The sequence below is a fragment of the Gorilla gorilla genome, chromosome 6 (genome assembly GCF_029281585.2).
Source record: "Gorilla gorilla gorilla isolate KB3781 chromosome 6, NHGRI_mGorGor1-v2.1_pri, whole genome shotgun sequence".
Taxonomy (NCBI): Eukaryota; Metazoa; Chordata; class Mammalia; order Primates; family Hominidae; genus Gorilla; species Gorilla gorilla.
Window position 1 is genome coordinate 92,185,245 of NC_073230.2, and position 22,504 is coordinate 92,207,748.

The 22,504-nt window shown below is 37.8% G+C and overlaps 1 protein-coding gene across 4 annotated transcripts in view; it reads left to right on the top strand.

Annotated features, from left to right (window-relative positions):
* The window catches only part of SEM1 (SEM1 26S proteasome subunit), an 89,316-nt gene that overhangs the window by 52,892 nt on the left and 13,920 nt on the right, over window positions 1-22,504 (top strand). Inside the window, exon 2 of one of the 4 annotated variants that reach the window (XM_063708638.1) lies at window positions 20,797-20,863. The exons of 1 other annotated variant lie outside the window; for it this stretch is intronic. In XM_063708638.1, coding sequence (XP_063564708.1) covers window positions 20,797-20,863 — 67 coding nt within the window. Of the gene's footprint in view, window positions 1-7,583; window positions 8,911-12,172; window positions 12,469-20,796; window positions 20,864-22,504 lie in introns of those variants that run through there. 2 more of the 4 variants (XM_055392190.2, XM_055392189.2) reach the window with 2 other exon arrangements.

Genomic DNA, 22,504 nt, shown 5'->3' on the forward strand with positions numbered 1-22,504 from the left:
TAACCTAATTGAGTGTCATAATTGATTTGGGAGACTCATTTCCTTCCCTGGAAATCATTAAAGGTGGCCGCGGCATGCTTAAAATAGCACTTTTTCTAATGGAATCCCCTGGACTCGTTCATGAGAAAGAAAGACCCTGTCAGCAGGTGGCTTCTCAGTCCTGCCGGTCCATGACCTGCCCAGACCTGCCCTCTGCACAAAGGTTGCTAGTGGCTCCTCGGGCCTCCCCACCAGGCACCTTTCAGAGTACACAAAAAGGGCATACTGCCATTCCTAATGGAGGCAGCCACCCTGGGCAAAGGGCTGGCCACTGGCGTTGTCGTGGTCATCACCCCAATTAGCAAGACACACTCTGTGCCACTAAAGAATTTTTAGCAGGAAATTCTTTTGTGAGTGACTCAACTTCCCTGCATGAAATACCTAGATATTGTGACTTCTTTTTCGAAGCCAATGTTAAATTCCTAATTAAACTCTTACCTTTGAGGTTTTCCAACCGAGAAAACCCACTAGAGGTGGCCCTAAGGAATTTGCAATTCCTTCTGTTGGATTTCACCAGTGAGAGGTGAAACTGGGAATAGCCACACTGCTGAGAATACCTTTGTAGTCACAGGAGGTGGTTCTCTTTTCCCTTGATTTTAATCCCTCTTTTACTTAGGATGGAAATAGCCTGAACCCAAATCTGAAAGAGTGATATCAAGTCTGGATAAAGATGCTGAAGTGTAGGGTCACAAATGGAAAGCTGTCTGAGGTTTAATTTTGTGAAATTCATTTATCCCTGAAAGCACTTTATCCTTAAATATGCATCTGTGTCTACAATAGAAACTGCCACTTGAAATACACCTCCTACAAGTGTAAGCCACCCTCAATTTAGAATCATTTCCATAATCCTGAGATAGTCTCAAGTCTACAGATAGCATCTCAAAAATCATCTAACAAAAAACTGTTATTGATGAGGTAGGAGATTCCTTTGCCTATTCCTTGGCTTAATTGTTCTCACTGTTTCAAAGTGTCCAACTTAAATTTTCTTACTGCCACTTAAATTTTTTGTCTGTGTGGAAATGAATAATAGATGCTGCATATTTTAAAGGGCTTACGACAATATTTCTTAGGGTACATAATCACAATTTTATACTATAGACTGCACATTTTAACAGTCACAGCTACAGACAGATGTATAAATTGACCCAACTTATAAATAAGCCCAACTTATTTTATATACATATGTGTGTGTGTGTGTGTGTGTGTGTGTGTATTTAACATTATGTTTTTTAACATGCACTCTTCAACTGGGCTATATCAGCCCCAACAGTTGGAGAGTGTATATGCTAAAACTACTAGCCCGTGGCATTCTTCTTCATTCTCATTTGTGGACATTTTGGGATTCAGAGATTATTTTTATCACTTCATCTTTTACCACTAAATTAATAAATGTAGATGATTTTGTTGTACCAAGACAGTTTTCCAAACACTGATTTTGAATTTAGATGGAAGAAGCCTGATTTTTTTTTTTTTTTACTAGGTCCTAAACTGACTCTGGGGACTAAAGAAAAAAAGTATAACTTATCATGGAAGTTGCTTAAGTGCAAAATTAATCAGGTCAGGGGAGGATTGGATATGGAGATTAAACTGTCATGCTTGGATCTGGAAGGTCAGTGACAAACCAGGTGGGCTGCCAAGGAGGCTGGGGTAGGGTGGGAGTTAATGTCTTCTGCATATCAGAGGCTGCAAGATGGAAGCCAGCTGAGACAGTGATGTTCAGGCAAGGAAGTAAGCTCAAGGAGACAAGTTAAGCAGTGAGGAGAGAATGGTCAGGCAGTAGGCATGAGGACTCCAACTAAGAATTTGGAGACTTGTGGGTTTGGCCAACAAAAGCCGGAAATGGACACCAGAGAGATCAGGCAACATCTTGTGTGTGCAGCAGATGCTGTCACCAACAGCAAAAAAATGAAATTTAATTTTGAGCTCGGAATTTGGGTGGAGGGAATCTTTACATTCCTCCTGCCCAGGGCAAGAGCCTGTTTCTGAGGTCAGACTGGACTGAGCCTATGGAGGCATGGGAGCAAAAGGACATGCTCCCCATTCCTTACTGGATGATTCTGTTAGATCCTGTGAAGAATCTGTTGTGGGAATCTGATCCAAAGTTTCTGTCATCAAGATTAATGGCTTCTTCCTACATAGCCAGTTCCATTTTCACTTTTCACTATTATAATAAAAGTTGTATCTCTAGTCCTTTGTTTTATAATCACTAACTATCAAAATATTCTAGTTTATAAGTTAGCTTTATATTCATTATGGAAATGACAAAATGGAAAAGACATAACTTGTTCAAATCCACAGGCAACTAGTCATAAAACAAACAGGGTGAGAAAAATCAAATCAGGACCCTCAACACCTGCTGTGATGAAAGGGGTATGGGGACAGTTCTGGGAGCGATCAGTTTGTTCATTATCATGATAATGGTGTTAGTTCACGGGTGTGGAGAGATGTCAAAACTTTTTGGACTGTACAATTTAAGTATTTGCAATTGAGGCTGGGTGCAGTGGCTCGCACCTGTAATGCCAGTACTTTGGGAGGCCTAGGCAGGCGGAACACGAGGTCAAGAGATCGAGACCTGGCCAACATGGTAAAATCCCGTCTCTACTAAAAATACAAAAAAAAAAAAAAAGGTATTTGCATTGATTTTATGTCAAATATACTTTAGTAGAGCTGTTCAAAAAAATGAAATAACTGATGGTTCCAACAGCTGATCAGTGTAAGTGGAAATAAGTTGCAAAGTTTGCACAACCACACAACAATGGCAATGGAAGTCTATGGTACTTGATGCCTTTCTATTTTCTCTGTCAAGACTCCTCTAACTTCTGCTTCCTTCACTACCTGGCCCAGACCCTGAGAAGAAACATTTTAAACATTTTAGTCTCTGGTACCCTTAATCTCTGGTACTCACTGTGGCAGAAACTTGAATAAGTGGTAAGGGTTAACTTGTACAAAATTAACCCCCTGCTGGCTGGCCTCCCTGAAAAGAAGTTGGCTTCCTGCAAAGCTTCATGGAAACAGACTAGGCTCTAAGTGCTTAGAGCAATCAATCATTTCTGGTCAACTACTGGCCTGGAGCCTGGCCTCTCCCTATACTGCCAAGGGAGGGGACGGTGCTTCACAATAATGAACACTACTGTGGTGAGTGCTGCGGAGAGCTTGCGACATCATACACCTGTGACTGCGAATTGTGGACCTGAAATCCAGATCACACCAGGAAAGAGGCTGCTGACTCCCAGTCATGAGCCTCGAGTTGGCGGGAAATCTTGCATCGAGGTTCCATCACACTACAGATCTCTATTTACAATGGGCTTATGTCCCTACAAATATATAATAAGCTGAAAATACCTCAAATAAAAAATGCATTTAATACACCTTACCTACCAAACATCAAAGCTTAGCCTACCCTACCTTAAGTGTGCACAGAACAGTTACATTAGCCTACAGATGGGCAAAAATTATCTGGCAACTCACTGGTAGAGTAGCGTTTGCCCACCCTCCTGATGGCATGGCTGATGATGGGTACTGTGGCTCACTGCTGCTGCCCAGCATTGTAAAAGAGTACTTGCTAGCTCTAGAAAAGATCAAAATTCAAAATTCAAAGTTTCTATGAATGCATACAGCTTTCACACCATCATAATGTTGGAAAACCATAAGTTGAACCATCATAAGTTGGAGACCATCTGTTTATGACATTTGTATCCTGGTCCTTGATTATACTAGGAGAGGGATGACACTTTCTACTGGGGAAGCTTCACAACTCCACAGCCCTAAGTTCAGCTCTTTCTACTCAAATCTGAAACTTGGCCTGGACTCTCATGTTCTAGAATTAAGTGAAAGGTGGAGACCTATGTCTTCTGTATCCATGAATTTTCCCTAGTGAACTCTAGTATGAGTACTTCTTGCCCAAATGTCATTGTTTGCACAACATTGAATAACTGTGAATGTGCCCTCCATTACAAATATAGGGCTTCCTTCCTTAAGTGCACTCTCATCATTGCTCTGCAAACCATTTAAACATATTCTTCTCTGTTCAGCTTCTAGCTGGATATGAATGTTTACAACTCTCTGTAAGTCTCCCCCTCAATCATATTCCCTCATTTGGGGCAGATGGCCTAGCTTCCAATTGCATAAAGAAATAGACACTATTAAGTATAATTCCCCGGCCCCCCAACAGACAAACATTTCTCTGTCGTTTGCCACTACTTCATTTTATCCTCTTTCAGAAGAAAAAGAGAGGACTGTGTTGTTAGGTGGAGGATGGCCTGCATTCCTGCCTTGTTCCAATGCTTGATAGCAAGCTGACTTCGGGAAGATTAGGTAACTTATCTCAGTTTCCTCATCTGTAATGCAAAGGTAATAATGATATAGATTAGTTATTGGGAGGAATAAATGAGAAAGTTGATTCTGAGCATAGTACGTGGCATTATTGGACTTAATGAACTTAATCTGTACAGGTTGTTATCAACTATCATGACTCTTCTCTAAAGTAAGTCCATTTGCCCTCCTGATGCCATTCCTGTTCCCATTGCTGGGTCCTGGCTACAATTACTTCTGTCCCACCTCTCTTACCACCCTTAGCTGAAATCACCTTAATTGCCTCCTGCCTGGAAAAGTAAATAATGTTTATTTGTTTATGTGTCTGGTTCCCTGTTAGAGTCTGAACTCAAGAGCTAGGCAATTATCTCTGTAGATCCCAATAAGTAGGTGAGCAATTTGTTAAATAAGTCAGATCTAGAAAACAGTCAGATTTCCTCCATTTTTTCCTATTAGGAATCTACCTTCCATTTTTTAAAAAGCTGAATCTGATATCTGCCTTTTTTTGTTTTGTTCTGTGTTTTGACAGGCAGTGTACCACAGTTGTCTGCACACGGCTCCTGGAGACAGTGAGGCCTGGGTGGGAATCATGGCCTTACCATTTACTATTGTGTGACTTTGGTCAAATGACTATTTACATCTCTGGTGCCTACATTTTGCACATATGTAAAATGGAGATCATAGTACCTGCCACCATAGAATTGTTGTATTAGGTCATGCATGAAAAGCATGTAGCTTAGTGCTTGGCACATTAACCCTGTCCATCATTATTGTTATTAGACTTGAGGAATCTCCAAAACCATGGTGCTGTAGCTACTAGAAAATCCAACAGATTGTGCTAGTGTGTCAACATTAATGGTTCTGTCAAAACTACAAAAAGAGTGGAAACAGAAAGAAAAGGGGGATCATTTTTATTCTGTTCACAGACTCTTCAATGCATGCTTGAGTGATTAACTGTATGAGTGTGTGTTTTAATTCACACAATTAACTTTTCATTTCACATTCAAATAATTTGAGTACAAATTGGGAAAAACTGTACTTCATTCTTTGGGAAACATAACTGAAGATGAAAAAGAAAGTTTTCCTAAAGTAGCTTAGATTTCTTTGGGGTTTTAAATAGTATTATACCTAAAATCTATTATGCCTTCAAAGTTTTAAAAATTAATATTTGGTGACCATAAAAATTAAAATAATCCAAATAATGGATTGGATCATTTATGTAGCATATATCTTGATACTAGATAAATAAATTTTCTCTATTCTTTTTGTGTTGGTGATTATTTTTCTATGATTTCCCTCAATTTTTTACAAAGAAGAGAAGATACTTTATCATATCCTAAATATACCCAAACTAGTTTACCAAAATATGTACAATATATATAGAATTCAAATAATTTGCATACTTAATGTAGAATTAGCTAATAAAAATCAGTGGGAAAAACACACTCTCATTTAACAAATGGGCAACAGACATGAACAGGCAATATACAACAGAAGAAATACAAATAGCCAGTAAACACAAATAAAACAATAAAATAAAGCAATAAATATTATTTCAATGTAAAGTGTTCACTTGACTTGAGTGTGTATTTAATTTTATTAAATTCTTCATGACTCGATTGCATTTAAATGAATCCTGCAGATGAAGAGACATTTTTATCTTTTCAGACAACATTATTACCTCAATTTTACATGCTATCCAAAGCAATGGGAAATAAAAGTTCAACGAGATGGGAAGAGGTATGAATTAAAATGACAAGTGGCAACATGTTAAATATTCAAACTGAGGGCCATCTGCTCTGCTCTAAAGCCTCTGAATAAAGTAATTTCCAGACTTGAGGCCAGTGCAATTTTTGACCCATGTTTTTGCATCTTAAACCCCTTTTGCAGCCAGGTGTGGTGGCTCATGTCTGTAATCCCAGTACTTTGGGAGGCCAAGGCGGGCGGATCACTTGAGGTCAGGAGTTCGAGACCAGCCTGGCCAACATGGTGAATCCCCGTCTCTACTAAAAAATATAAACATTATCTGGGCGTGGTGGTGCATGCCTGTAATCCCAGCTACTTGGGAAGTTGAGGCAGGAGAATTGCTTGAACCCAGGAGGTGGAAGTTGCAGTAAGCTGAGATCACGCCACTGCACTCCAGCCTGGGTGACAGAGCAAGACTCTGTCTCAAAACAAACAAACAAAAAAAATCCTTTTGCCATCTTGCTCTTTATCAGCCCTGTGGGTTGAAGCTTCTTCTTCAGTCCTGATGATCACACATGCCTTTTACCCATGAATAGAGATGCTGCCTTTGACTCTGTCCTAGTTCTTGACTCTGCCTTTGGATTTTTTATTTTTCTTGAGTCTACCTAACGTGAATTGCATTTGATAGTTTGGATATTCCAGAAAAACTTCCTCACATATTGTCTCCTAATTTAAGTATTAATAGTTATCTTTGAAAAATATCTTCTACAATTTTAATAAGATAGCGGAAATCATGATTTAAAAGAGTGTTTTTAATTGGAATCTTGAAGGAAGAGTCTAACACCTTTTCCAACATGGAATTTTAAGCTCTCTTGATCCCTAATTTATTACCATTGGCCACAAGAGGTGACACTTCCTACAGAGTTTAGGGAATTTATGGCAATACTAATAAGAACCAATCCTTGACTTGCCACCCACGTGCAGTTCAAAGCTGTTCTTCTGGAGAACATGGAGTCTGTGGTGTCTTAGACTACTGACTTTGCTGTTATTCATCCTACCCACCCTTCATTTTTCTCCATGAGTAACTGCTTTCCTCTTAGTCCTAGTAACCCAGAGGCACAGATGTCCAAAGACAACAGTCAGATGGAAATGTAAATCACAGATCTCCACACCTGAAAACACCATTCGCAAACTGAAAACCAGACTAGCTCTGGGAAGAAATTGCTATCAAATTGCACAGATGAAATTAACCTGATACACATGAAAAGGTCACTGTCTAAAGATATTTAAAAAAGAGAGAAATTTATATATTTTGTAAAGGATTGTTGCTGTTGGGCCACTTTTACATGGTGAGAGTTTTGGAGCTCTGAGTGTGTGTGTGTGTGTGCATCTGTGTGTGTTTCTGTGTGTGTGTGTTTAAATTTGGAACTTGGGGTTTTCATTTAAATTCTAAGTAATGTCTTTTAGGGACCTACAGTGTTGTTGTTGTTATTTACAAATCTGTGTTTCTTCAGAATTTCTTATCTTTCTCTCCTTTCATGCTAAAGCTGTGAGAAAAAGCCCTGAGCTGTCTCCCTAAATGGCTGTGTCTCCTGCAGTGGCTTGGTACCATCAAGTCAGATGAAGGACACACTGGGTGAGGTGCCCATCTACTGCCTGGAGAACATGCCCAGGAGGCTGGAACCTGTTCCCTTTCAGAGATGAAATCCTGTCTTCTCATCAACTCACAAGACAAAGAGGACTTTTCTGACATCTAGCTGAAGGAGAAGGATTGTTTCAAGTCTTGTGCAGCGGAATTTCCCATAGTTTGTTCTGTTGATCCTTAGTTTTTCAAGATGCCCATAGGAAAAAATATTTTTGTGGTCAAGTCAGTTATGGAAACCTCTGCCTTTGAGCTATTTATAGATTCTTAAGGCATATTAGCATGAACATGTTCTGAGACTTCCTGTGTTGAAAAGAAACTCTGTTTAACTTTGTTTAGCTTAGTGATTTCCAAATTTGTTTGACCACAGAACCCTTTTTTGGGAAACATTACTAATATTTCATGGAACTAGTGGGCTACAGAAAACACATGGGATATACTGATGGACGGTGTTAGGATGATGGATCAGATGGAGAGTGGGAAGAACAATGGATTTAAAGTCACAGACCTATGTTCAAGTCTAATCGGCTATTTACCAAAAATGCAACATTTTTTTAGGGAGATCTCTAAACCTCTCTCACTCTTGGTTTCCTCATCTAAAAATGGGAAATAATAATATTTATTACACAGGGTGTTTGTGGGGACGAAAGGACACAATGTGGAAGAACATGGGAGCAGGGCTTGGTTCAACTTCAATTAAATCAGACTCTTCTTGACAAGTAAACACTGGGACCAGATGACAATGGGATACTGGCACAGAAGTGATCTGCAGAAGTCTTGTTGCTGTCTACATACACATATGTGTTCCATGACTTCATATATTGTTGGAAGTAGCAGCTTATTGATGGCTTGGGGTATAGTTGAAAAGGATAGGGGCCCTTCTATAGCACCAAGTTGGCTGTCTTCAGTGTTGGTCAAGATTAGCTGTCTTAAAGTCCAAAGGATGGGACCGGCTAGATATTTTGTTGTACCTCAGAAAAATTATCTTAATTTCCTAGATATTTTGTTGTACCTGAGAAAAATTACCTTAATTTTCTACCCTCTCCAAATTTTTTCACCACAGAATCTTTTTTTGGGGGAAAAATTATCAATATTTTATGGAACTAGTGGGCTATAGAAAACACACAGGATGTACTGATAAAACACAGTAGTAAAACACATTGGTTTATGAATGATCTCTGTATTAAACCATCTGTACATATTGGTTTAATAAAAGTTCATTGCTAGATCTATCTGCTGAATTTCCATTCACCTTCATTAATGGATGCTTTAATTTGCAGTTCTCAAAAAGCTTTACAAATGAATTAGGGTAGACACAAAGCTGTGCCACCCAGAGCATCTTCAGTGATGTGCTGCACCCAATAGCGAGGGGGACTTTCAACAGAGTCCCCAGTCCTCAGCTCAGGGAGGCTCCACCTTTGTCGCAGAAAGCCACCTTATTGGACGTCACACCTTCTCAGGGTGGTTCACATCCAGTGACTGATCCAGGCAGGGGAAAAAAACACTGGGCCGTTTTGGCCCAATGTGAGAAAGCTCAGACAGCCGATATATGCTTCAGCACCACGCCCCACCCCTAGGTGAGTGGCTGAGGCTTTGTCAGGGCTGCACTGCAGTTTGATATGCAATCGTCTGCAAAAAAAAACTGACTTGCAAAAAAATCGCAGTTTGGTTTCTGCTCAGTCCTTCTTCTTTCACTTATTTTCACAAGTATCCATCCAAAATTCCTTCTGTAGAAGCCAACCTATACCCAGAGGTTGGTGCTTCGGCTCTATACCTCCTAAATACCTATTCGGTGTCTCTTGACTACAGTATTCTCTCTCTAACTTGACTGCAAGTTCCTTGTGGGCAAAAAATATATAGCGATTTCTATATGCCACAGTTTCTATGGTTGTGCCACAGATACAGAAGATAGCTGTTAAATACATTTTGAATGAAAGGATATTCCTTTTTTAAGATGGATACTTCCATTTCTGTACATAGCAAGTGGTCAGAAATTAAAAGAGTCATGTTAGAACTCGGGAAATTCTGTCAGTTTTTTCAGCTTTGTTTAGTGGCTCTTTCTGTGTCCACTTACACTGTGGAAATTTCTGGTATGTATTATATTTCTCACTCCCTTCTTTTCCTCCTTTTCTTTCTATGTCCAGAACTAACATTGATGTCCAAAATTTCTCCACCTATATCCTGCTACTCCTTCTATGATAGTTGAAATGATATTTTTCTTTATGAATTGTTATTCACAGCAACCTTCTTGACTAATGTATTCAAAAATTGTGAATGCCATTTTCCCCTTAAATAGGCCCCTTTAGACAAATAACTGCTAAGCATTTTTCCCTGTGAATATGTAAATAGGTTAAAAACGAAGATGCAGCCAGTGTTGTGTGAATATTATTCCAACATTACACTTAAGATCCTTTCAGCACCATTTGCTAACATTTTGTACTCCTAGCCAAAGTGCCAAAAATTGCTCTCTCCTCATGTAATTTTCAAAAATTTCACTGGCACAAAATGAAGTAAAATCTCTATCTGCAGGAGAGAGCAAACTTCATTTAGCGTGTTTTACAAAGTGCTAAATAGGTTTTCTATTTTGGGAGTGGAGTAGCAGAACGTGAGCTTCCTGCTCTCCTGATCAAACATTTGCAATTCTGTTTCTGCACAGATTGCACATTTCAGGTTGTCTTTGGCTATATTAACATAAGACTTGTTGTTTTATGCAAAAGAAAAGAAATACAATTACAATATGTTCATGGGATGTAATATCAGTTCTGGAAGGTTATTTTTCCTTGTCTTTAATGTTTTTATTATTTAAGATAAAATAGTGATTAGAGTCCCGGCAAGAGGCTTTTGTATTCAACTGGTTTCAGAGTAAGAGCTCTTATTTGCTATCTTCTAGGGCACCATCCAAAAGAAAATGGCCATGTTCTCACCGATGAGATATTTAGGATACCGGATCGCTAGCATCCTTTCAAGTAGCCCATTATATCCATGTCTGGAAGAAACCATACATAACTATTTGCTGGATATATTTTCTAAGAGAAAAGTACTTGTCTCATAATATGATAAGAATAATAATTATAGCTAAGATTTATTGATTGCTTATATATTCCAAGCACTATATGACATGCATGATCTCATGGAATTGTCACAACTGCCCTCTGAGTTAGCATCTATTTGATTTGACTCCAGACCCTGAGTCCTGTACCACTTGGCAATACCATCTCTCACGTAAAGAGAGCATGCAGTGCTATACCTCACCTCCCTAGTAGAATACCGTTTAGTTCATAAGTAAACTTGACTGAGAGAACATGGAAACAGAGTTAGGGAGGTGGCTACAGAGCACACCAGAGACCGAAACATATTACTGCTTTGTAAACTTCTCAATATTTGTGCCATAAAACACATATGCTTAGAGTATTTACACACTTCTCCAGCTTTTCTCAATGCTTAATATGTGGATATATTTAATATCTAACTGTAGTTTGAAAGGAGCAAACATTCCTTCAAAACTAATTAAGGCTGGAGGATTGACCTAGGCAATTGATTTCTGAAGAGTAATGATACTAGTGAGCATTAGCCCTTTATAGATATCTGCTAATTCACCCTCTCAGAAGCTATTAACAAAGAAAGAAATAAACTCTGTGACTCTTACATGGGGATCCAATTGTATCTTTAATCTCACATAGCTATCTCTCAAGTATATATCACCATTGTGTGCAAGTATCTTAAAGTTGTGTTGCACATATCACCTGGGGAGAGGATGGCAGTCGGGGGTGGGAGTGGGAGTGGGAGTAGGCAAACAACTTCACCAAGGAATCCAGAGAACTATGCCTTGCATATTATAGACAGCCAGAATATCTGGTCCCTGTTTCCAAAAAATCTTACATGTATAGTTTGTATATTTAAAAATCTAAGCTTTTGGAAGAGAAAAAAACTCAAGACAATATATAGGATAACTAAAATAATATGTGACCCAAACAGTAATAACTACCAATTCAGAGGAAAGAGAAAGATCACTGTGGTCCCAGAACATAAGAGAAACTTTGAGCTGGACTTTTAGGAATGAGCAAGATTTGGATAAACTAAGTAGTTAAGAGGTCAGCAAAGTTGTTCTGTAAATGACCAGATAGTAAATATTTCAGGCTTTGTGGGCCACATATGATCTGTTTTGAAACTACTCAACTCTACCATTGTAATAAAAAGTAGCCATAGACATATTAGGTAAGTGAATGGGCTGGGTTGTGTTCTAATAAAACTTTATTTACAAAAAAGAAAAAAGGCTGCAGGCTGGATTTGTCATGCAGGCTATGGTTTGCTGACCCCTGGTATAGACCATGGAGAAGTACATCTTAGGAAAGAGGTACTCTCAAAGGAATAGGGAGGAATATATATCTGGGACAATGGAGAATGGGAAAGACATGATGAATCAGTGAAACATAATGTATGAAAGAAACTATACATGACTAAATATTCATGGAATATATTTTCTTCTTGTGGAAGGTAGACACAGCATCATCTCTACCCATAAAAGGTGGCATTCTGCAAGACTGAGAAGATGCCCACCTCCATTCCCAGAGTCCAGGCCTTCATTAACTCACACGTGAACTACAGAAGCATCACCCCTAGTTCTCCTATTAGTCACTCCTCCTCACCTGCCTCTAATCCATCCATCCATCCATCCGGCATGGGTCATGTAAAGTTACAGCTGAGAAGGTACTCCCTCTCTTAAACTCATCGGGGCTCCATGTGGCTTCAAGATTGAAAATAAAACTTCTGTGTATGGTATATAAACTTAAGCTCTCAAGAGTGTGCCCACTCCCTGTGCTCCAGTCACGGAAAACTCTTGCAGTTCTTTGAGCGTGCTCCGGTCTCTCTTTCATGCTTTATATAAGCTGTCCTCTTTTATTGGAACATACTTCCTTCCCATCCTACCCCCAACACCCAACTTGTCTACCTGAGGAGCACTTAGTCATTGTTAAAGACCCAGTCCAAGTTTTTCCTCCTTGGAAATACTTCCCTGACCTACTTTGTCTGGGGTTTGTGCCCGCTTTCCTGTTTCTAATGTTCCCTGAACCTACCTCTACAGTAGCAACCATATTCCATTATACAGTATTTACTTATTGACCCATCCCTCTTCCCTGCCAGACCTTGAACTCCCTGAGGGCAAAAACCTTCCCATTCTCAATCTCTGCCACCTAACATGGCCTGGCAGTTTACGAATGAACAAATGCTTAAATATTAACTTATTGATCATTGAATGAATGAATGAATATCTAAATCCTGTTGTCTATTTTTAAACACAGGGACAATTCTCATATAGTCTAACATTTGTATGATAAAAAGTATAAAGATGGCATTAAGAAAAACAGAAAGAATATGTACCAGAAAGGCTTAATAGTGGTTATTACATTTCTTAAAATATATTTTCTATGTTATAAATGTACTCATTTTATAATAAAAACATCAATATAAGATAAATAGTATATAAAAACTCTTGGAATCTGATTTTAAAAACTCTTGGAATCTGACTGGTGTGAAGCAGGTTCACCATGCACCTGTCACTCTACTTGAATGAGTCTGGTGAGACAGAATACTCACACAAGTTAATCGATCTTCTTATCTATTACACACAGATGAGAAGATGGATAATAGAAACCTAGCATTAAGGTGGGCTGGTGCCCAACTTTCAGGAAAGCTGTCCAGGATGAACAGAGTCTTGTCTGTGAGTGCTCCACGTCACACTGCAACTGAGGGACCCTGAAAGCATTCTGCCCTGGGTTTTATACCTTGGGGGAAAATGGGTGCACAGAGCTAAAGCTTTGCAGAAAATCCTGTTTAGAATAGATAGGAACAGAGCCCGGGCTGTTCTGAACAGTCCCTCCTTATTTCAGAATGTTGTATTCCCAGCACATTTTACAGTTATCCTGAGCAGGAGGAGACCTGACCTCTTGCAGTTGACTGTCATGAGGTAGCCTCTTCCACCTTCCCCCTTTAATGCTATGAAGACAGAAAAATACATAAAAATAGCAAGACAGGAAACCAAACCTTACAGAAGATCTATTGCCGGAATCTGGGAGCACTCTTTGGAATCTACAAGGCTGATAGAAGATAATCCAAACTTCTGATTGTTTGCATTCCCAAACTTTGCTTCATGAAACAGCTCATAACCCAGAGAACCAGAACTTGCTCCAACCAAAAATTATGGAACCCCACCTCCACCACACAGTTGCTGCTTTTGGAGGCTTTCTGAGCATGTCTAAACTGCCTTTCATCCTTCCACGTCATTTAGAGGAGCAAACCCCAGAGAACAAGCCAGTAAAGCAAGCCCCAGAGAACAAGCCAGAACAAGCCAGTAAAGGGTTACACCTAATGGCAAGTTACATCCTTGGAGGTAAAGTTGTTACAAAGTGATGGTGGCGACATAGACTGTGAAAAGTTGGGAATGGGCTTGGGGCAGGCTCCACTCAGGCTTCTAGATGGAGATTTAAATATTTGCAGTTAATAAGGAGAAGAAAGTGGGCAAAACAAAATCCTTTATTTTCAAACACAACCTCTTTATTATTCTTATCTTACTTAAAGATAACTAAATTTAATGCTATCCCTCCTCTAACCCCCCACCCCCTGACAGGCCCTGGTGTGTGACGTTCCTCTCCCTGTGTCCATGTGTTCTCATTGTTCAACTCCCATTTATGAGTGAGAACATGCGGTGTTTGGTTTTCTGTTCTTGTGTTAGTTTGCTGAGAATGATGGTTTCCAGCTTCATCCATGTCCCTGCAAAGGATGTGAACTCGTCCTTTTTTATGGCTGCATAGTATTCCATGGCGTATATGTGTCACATTTTCTTTAGCCAGTCTATCATTAATGGACATTTGGGTTGGTTCCAAGTCTTTGCTATTGTGAATAGTGCCACAGTAAACATACATGTGCATGTGTCTTTATAGCATTAGGAGAAATACCTAATGTAGATGACAGGTTGATGGGTGTAGCAAACCACCATGGCACATGTGTACCTATGTAACAAAACTGCATGTTCTGTACATGTACCCCAGAACTTAAAGTATAATAAAAAATTAAAAATAAATAAAAATAAAGAAAATATGGTACGTATACACCATGGAATATCATGCAGCCATACAAAAGAATGAGATCATGCCCTTTGCAGGAACATGGATGGAGCTGGAGGCCATTATCTTTAGCAAACTAAAGCAGCAACAGAAAGCCAAATACTGCACGTTCTCACTTAGAAACTGGAGTGAAATGATGAGAACACATGGACACATATGTGGGAACGACACACACTGGGACCTATTGGAGGTTGGATGGTGGGAGGAGAGAGAGTATCAGGAAAAATAACTAAGGGGTACTAGGCTTAATCCATGGGTGATGAAATAATCTGGACAATAAACCCCTATGACACAAGTTTACCTATGTAACAAACCTGCACTTGTACCTCTGAACTTAAAATAAAAGTTAAATTTTTAAAAATGAAAAAAAGATAACTAAATTTAAAAGTCCAAATTAGGGCCCATAGAAACATAATGTAAAATTATGGACAAGAAGTGGTCATGCTGAGGACTTGGAAGAAAGGAGACTGCTTATAACTGAAAATGACCAATTGTAGAATCCTGAGGAAAAAATTCAAAAAGTTGTTTAGAATTTCCAGTAAAAATGAAAAAAAAAATGGCTTCTACAAAACAGTTAAAAGTAATAAGGAGAAAAGAGAGAAAGAAAAAAAGTGACAGCAGGACCAGATATACAAGTAGATAAATCTGATGAGAAATAATTATTTAGTAGGATTAATATCCTACTATTATTACAGAAAAAAATCATAGCTTGGTGCCTAGGAAATAAACTCAAAGATGCAAAGGACTAATTTGATAACTTTTCCTGGAGAGTTTAAAAAAAGAGACAAAGGTGAAACTATGAGAAAAAAAAAGAGGGAGACAGAAAACAGAAACTCAAACCAAGATAGACGCTACCGTACCTGGAGAAAAATAAAGCAATTTTTGAGGATGTAATTGAAGTAAGTTTTCCTGAGCTCAGAATATTTCCCGTATGCAGACTGATATTCTAAACTAAAATCTACATAATTACAACCTGAAAATTTAAAATTCTATAAACTCTAGGTAGAAAATCTGGTTATTCTATAAAGGAATTTAAAACAGGTGTCTTCAACCTTCTTCTCTGTAATCTACAAGTCAGTGGATCAATGTGTAGACTAGGAACTGCTGTTCAATAAAACTTTCTGCAATGATGAAAATGTTCTAGATGTGTGCTGTACCATATGATAGCCACTACTCCTGTTGAGCTATGGAACCCTTGAAATGTGACCAGTGGACTGAATTTTCATTTTACTTAATTTTAGTAATTTAAATTTAAATAGCTCCATGTGGTTAATGCCACCCATATTGGACAGTGCAAATTCAGCATTTTGAGGTTAAGCTATTGTGACTTAGATTATTATTCCCGTCAATGCTTTCTTTCTCATGTGAAGGAAATAGGACTTTTTTGAGTATTCAGGAGCTTAGAAAATATACCACCTATTAATTTTGTTTGGAAAAAAAATCTTCAAAGATCTGTTCAAACCTTAATAAACATAAAAAAAATAAAAGCACAAGAATAGGGAAGTTTTCTTATAATAGGCTTGATGGGGACTACTGAAAATAGGAAATGTGTAATGTAAAACTTAAACGTTAAAGACAATAGTCTGCCCAAATCTCCAAATTATGTTACCAAAACAGGCATGGCTAGGAAGTGGGGTAGGAGGCATGCTAAATTATTTGATTGTTTGTTTGTTTAAAGAGACAATCTGCATTTTAGTTAGACAAGAAGAAAACTATACGATGTGTTTGCATAGGTACATGTTGAATTTAAAACAAAATGTACCTTCTATAAAAACTGGAGAAGACAGATGTAAAGAAGGGTATATTCTTGTGCTCAGGGAAAAGCTCCTAGATTTCCATTTCCATGCTTTCATTATTAAAGAACACAGAATTAAAATAATTTAAATAAGCACTAAACTCAAGAAGTTAAGTAAAATAAAGTAACTCTAAGAAAAGCATACACAAATATTAAAGCAAAAATAATTATATCAGAAAATAGAAAGATGGTAGGATTAAAATAAGCCTGAAAATTGTTTGAAGAAAAAAACTAATAAATAAATCTCTAGCTAGTCTTCTCAAAGAAAAGAGAGAATAAATACAGCTAAAACTATGAATGGGAAAGTAAATATAGTGTTTGATATAAAGTGGATTTATTTATTTTTATTTTTTATTTTTTATTTTTTTTGGCTCCCTATTTTTAAGAAAAGAAAAAATACTACCTAAAAATCTTGAAAAAATTGAAAAATTTTTAGGAAAGTATGTTATCAAAAATAACTTCTTAAGAAGTAGAACACTTGATAACCATAGAAAAACGTAATATTTAAAAAAGTTTACTGGTAAGAAATGCTGGTCTTAGAAGTTCTGAGTGAGTCTTCTCAAACCTTCAAGTGTGAGATTACTCTAAGTTTTTTGTAAAAAAACCATATTTTTTAGAGCAGTTTTAGGTTAACAGCAAAACTGAAATGAACACACAGAGAAACCCCATGGTAGGGGTCTCTCCTCCTCCTCCCCTGTCACATGCATAGCCTCCCTCATTTATAGCATCCACACAGAGTGGTACATTTGTTATAGCTAATGAACTTCCAGTAACACATCATCACCCAAAGCTCATAGTTTCCATTAGGGTTCACTCTTGGTGCCCTACATTCCATGAGTTTGGAGACGTATAATGACATGTGTCCACCATTATAGTATCTTACAGAGTATTTTCACTTCCCTAAAAATCCTCTGTTCTCCACCTATTCATCTCTCCCTCCCACTACCCCCTGCCAACCACTAATGTTTTCACTGTCTCCATAGCTTTGGCTTTTCCAGAATGTCATATAGTTGGAATCATACAGTATGTGGCCTTTTCAGATGAGCTTCCTTCACTTGGTAATATGCACCTAAGTTTTCTCTTTGTCTTTTCATGGCTTGGTAGCTCATTTCTTTTTAGCACTGGAAAATAGTCCATTGTCTTTATGTACCACAGTTTATTTTTCATTCATCTATGGAAGGATGTCTTAGCTGTTTCCAAATATTTGCAAAATTATGAATAAGCCTGCAATAAACATGTGTGTGCAAGTTTTTGTGTGGACATAAGTTTTCAGTTCCTTTGAGTAAATACCAAGGCATATAATTTCTGGATCCCATGGTAAGAGTATGTTTAGTTTTGTAAGAATCCACCAAACTGTCTCCCAAAGTGGCTGTTCCATTTTGCATTTGTATTCATTACAGCAGTGAATGATAATTCCTGTTGCTCTACATCCTCACCAGCATTTAGTATTGTCAGTGTTCTGGATTTTGGCCATTATAATAGGTGTGTAGCAATATTGTATTGCTGTTTTAATTTGCATTTATTTTACGATATATGATGTGGAACATCTTTTCGTATGCTTATTTCCCACTGTATATCTTCTTTAGTGAGATGTCTGTTGAGGTCTTTGGCTCATTTTCAAATCAGGTTGTTTATTTTCTCATTGTTGAATAGGTGCCTTGTAGGATAACAGTCCTTTATCAAATACGTCTTTTGTAAATATTTTCTCCCAGTCTGTGGCTTGCCTTTTCATCTTCTTGACAGTATTTTACAGAACAGAATTTTTTTTATTTTAATGAAGTTCAGCTTATCAGTTATTTCTTTCATGGATCATGCCTTTGGTGCTGCATCTAAAAAGTCATTACCAAACCCAAAGTCATCTAGAGTTACTCCTATGTTATTTCTAGGGGACTTATACTTTTACATTTTACATTTAGGCCTGTGATCCATTTAAGTTGAGTTTTGTGAAGGTTGTAAGCTTTGTGTCTAGGTTCATTGCATTTGGATGTCCTGTTGTTTCAGCATGGTGTATTGAAAAGATTATCTTTTCTCCACTATATTGCCTTTGCTTCTTTGTCAAATATCAGATGACTATATTTATGTGGGTCTATTTCTGGGTAATCTATTCTGTTTCATTTATCTCTTTGTCTATTCTTTTGCCAATACCACATTGTTTTGATTACTATATCTTTACGGGAAGTCTTGAAGCTGGCTAGTGTTTGTCCTCTGACTTTGTTCCTCTCTAGTTCTTTTTCATTGTTCGAAAGCATAGGGAATAAAATGAAAAATTTAACTTCATTTTTAAAAGACCATATATTTTGATGCCAAATGTGAACAAAGTTGAATAATGAAAAAACTGGAGATCATTCCCAGTTCTAGATAAACATGAGATAACTCTGCAGTATATTAAGAGTACGTGACAAAGCGAAATTACTTTCAGGATTGAGTAGCAATTACAAACACATTGTTTTGGTTTTTTGTCAGGTGGTATCCTAAGATCTGCTCATATATTCATTCAATTTTCACAAGAATAAATTATATGGGTCCCATTATTGTGCCTCGTTTACAGATAAGAAAGTTCAAGTGTTGGGATATTGAGTAAGTTGTTCAAAGTCACACAATTGGTAAGGGCAGAGGCAGGCTTGAATCCAGGAAGTCTGGCTATAGAGTGACACTCTTACCACTAGTGATATTGCTTCTTACGCCAATAGATTACTGGAAGAAACCAGAGCACATATCTCAATAGTAATGAAAAAGATGTGTGATAACATTCAGAATCCACTTCTGAATTAAAAAGAAAGTGCTTACACTAGGAGAGAAGATTATGTTATTCTTAATATTATAAAGAATATTTATTACTATGGGGAAATATTAATAATGGATTGTTGAGTGAAAAAGAGATGCAGTGTATAAAATATGATTATAATTATGTTACTAGATAGAAAATATATTAGAAAGATATAAGTCAAAGTTAATAATAAATGGGGAGATTATAAATGATTCTATGTCCCTTCACCGGACCTTTTCTATATTTTCTGAGTTTATCACAAATGCATTTATTTTGTAATTTTTAAAATATATATTGTTTAAAAAGCAAAGATTGCCCAAATAAAGAGAAAAATATGGTAGATCAAATGTAAAGTAAGAATTAGAAATCCCAAATAGACATTCATAGAGTATCCTTTGAGTTTCTCCAACAATAAGAGATTCTTTTGTGCCCTAGAAGGTGGGAAGGAATTTGTGGTACCGTATGAAAATGACAGAGCAAAGCGAGTGTGGAAGCTATGAAGGCAAGTACCAATTAAGTCTGAATTTTTAACTTTGGTCTTCTCTGAAAGGAGCTGAGAAAAGTCTTCATCACAAATCATCTTGAAACTGGTAGAATGGAGGAACGAGGTGAAGAAGGACTCATTAATAACTGAGTATAAAAACAATACCATGTAACATTATTTAAAAGTAGCAAACAATGGCTTGACCAAATCCAGCCGTCAAGTGCAGGCATCATCTGCTAATTTGTTGTTCATTGGTAGCCATTAGCTCTGTGACAGGGTTGCTCTAGAAGTACACAAATGAGCTTGCCATTCTCCTTGGAAGCTCAGGGAAGGTGAGGGTGGGTAGAGAAGAGGAAGGCTGTTGAGTCAGTGAAAAAATTCGGAATAAGTCCAACAAACAGAGACAGCCTAAAGTGCATATCAGGAATCAAAATAAGAATTAGCCAGGGTAATAAGAGGGAAGAAGATGATAGCTAGTGAAGGGGAGTGCTTGGTTCAAACAGAGGCCATCTGTCCATACCCAAATGATTTACAGGCAGCAGAACAGTCAGACTAAAGGGCAGCCATTGGATAGGTGTCTCTTTCATCTTATGCAGAAGTACATTATCTTAGCATTTAAACTGAGAGTGAACTGGGCCCTTCATTATGCTTTGCCAAGAGTCCAATATCCTAACATTAAATGGAAAATAGAGTCAAGCACATCATCTGTTGGCATAAAAGTAAAGTTTAAAGAGAAATATAAGCATAAAAGGAGGACTTTCTAGCAATGAGAAACATCTCAAGGGAAAACAATTTATATAATGAGAGTTGTAACTACATACACATATTAAAAGCACTCAGACACCTTGCTTGTATTGGCTTTGGGTTATGAATTGAAGAAGACTGCAAAAGTTTGGGACACAGCATTTGAGTGTTTCAGAGCTGAAATGAGAAGTACATTCTATTTTTGACCAGGGATATGGGAAACGTGTCAATCTCTGTGTGAGGGTGAAGAACGCACTGAGACAGCCAGAAGAGACATGTGAGTAATGCCACTGACATTTAAAAATCTTTTTCTGGGTCTAAGTATACCCTGGCAACTTCATGGCTTCCTGATAGAAGCAACGCAGTCATATATACCTTCTCCACAACAGATCACCTCCTCTACACCACTAGCCTAAGGACTATGTGGGGAACCAGAGACAGTGGCTAACAATAGCCTTAAACTCACTGTTTCTGTGTCAGATACAAGTAGAATTCTGAATAATACTTTCTTTTTCCTTTTATTCCTCCTTCCACTCAGAGAATACTTGCCTCAATTTTAAGGAGGTATCTCCATCTTCCACTGAGTCAGATGCAGAAATTCAGATCCTTCTCATCTTTGCAACATGCTATACCAGGTGGACTTTACCATGAGTAACAGACCAATCCAGTGAATCTCCAAAACCCACAGCAATAACAGGCACCATGTAAAACAGAGAGGAGTGGTGTCTCCGTTCTGAAGTCTTCATTTTGTGGCTTCTTTCACTAACCACATTTCTTTAAACTTAATCAGAGCTAACCCTTCCCTAATTGGACTCAGACAAGCTACTTGAGCACTGGACACAAGACCCAGAAAGAATTCAGGGCTGTGAACAGCTGATTATAATTTCCTGTGGTGATTGAGACATTCACATGCAGACACACACACTTTAGAGATCCTGGTTATACATGTTACTTAGCTATTCTTTATTTAATTGATGAGTAGGCATTCCTGAGGGAAAAGGAAGGGGAGCTTCTTGGATTTTTCTCCATTTCTAACTTCACTGAAGAGCTCTTGGTGGTAACCATGGGTTGCTCACCATGTCCTGTGGATTTCTCCCACAGAGTGACTTAAGAAGGTACAGATTCTGCCTTACCACTCTAGTAACGTTGCTCATGATGACCCAGTCACCATGACCTTCCCTTTGTCAAGTTATTTTCTTTTCAGAGTTTTACTCTGAAACTCTGACCAGGAACCAGGAGTTATAAGCCCTTCTTTTGACTTCTCATAGGTGCCTTGTGCTCTGATTGGAAGACTCACCTTGCTTCACCTTGTGTTATATATCCTCCTTGACATTCTTATATTGCACACCTTTCCAGATGGTAGGAACCTGATGCAAAGCCAATAGTCTGTTGCATTGAATTGATTTAATCTGGTTTTGAGCCTAGAGGTTTGCTAAAATTGTTTGGTTTTCTTAAAAAAGACATTGATTCTTTTAATTAAACGAGTATATTATGGAAAAATTAGAAAAATGTATAACTACAAAATGAAAATACACATTATACTACCAGTTAGAGACAGATTTCTTATCTTTTTGAGGTATTACTTTCTTTTTTTCCTAAAATTTTAATCAATTATTTAATTTTTCCAATAAATAATAAATTATACCAAGGTCATTTATAAAATGATCATTCTCCCTACTGGTTTGAACTGATTTTAGCAAATTGAAGTAATTTTTTTTCTATTACAATATTGGTTGAAATGTCACTTCAGTGACACTAAAAAGGGGTTGTCAAAAGTAGCTATCTCCACCTCCTTGCCTCTCATTCTAAAAGGTATCGCATACCCATCAGCTTCACCAAGATTGCTCTTCTCAAGCTAGGTAGTGCTCTCTATTTTGTTTGTATATTGCTTCAACTATCCACAGGATTTAGCACAGTT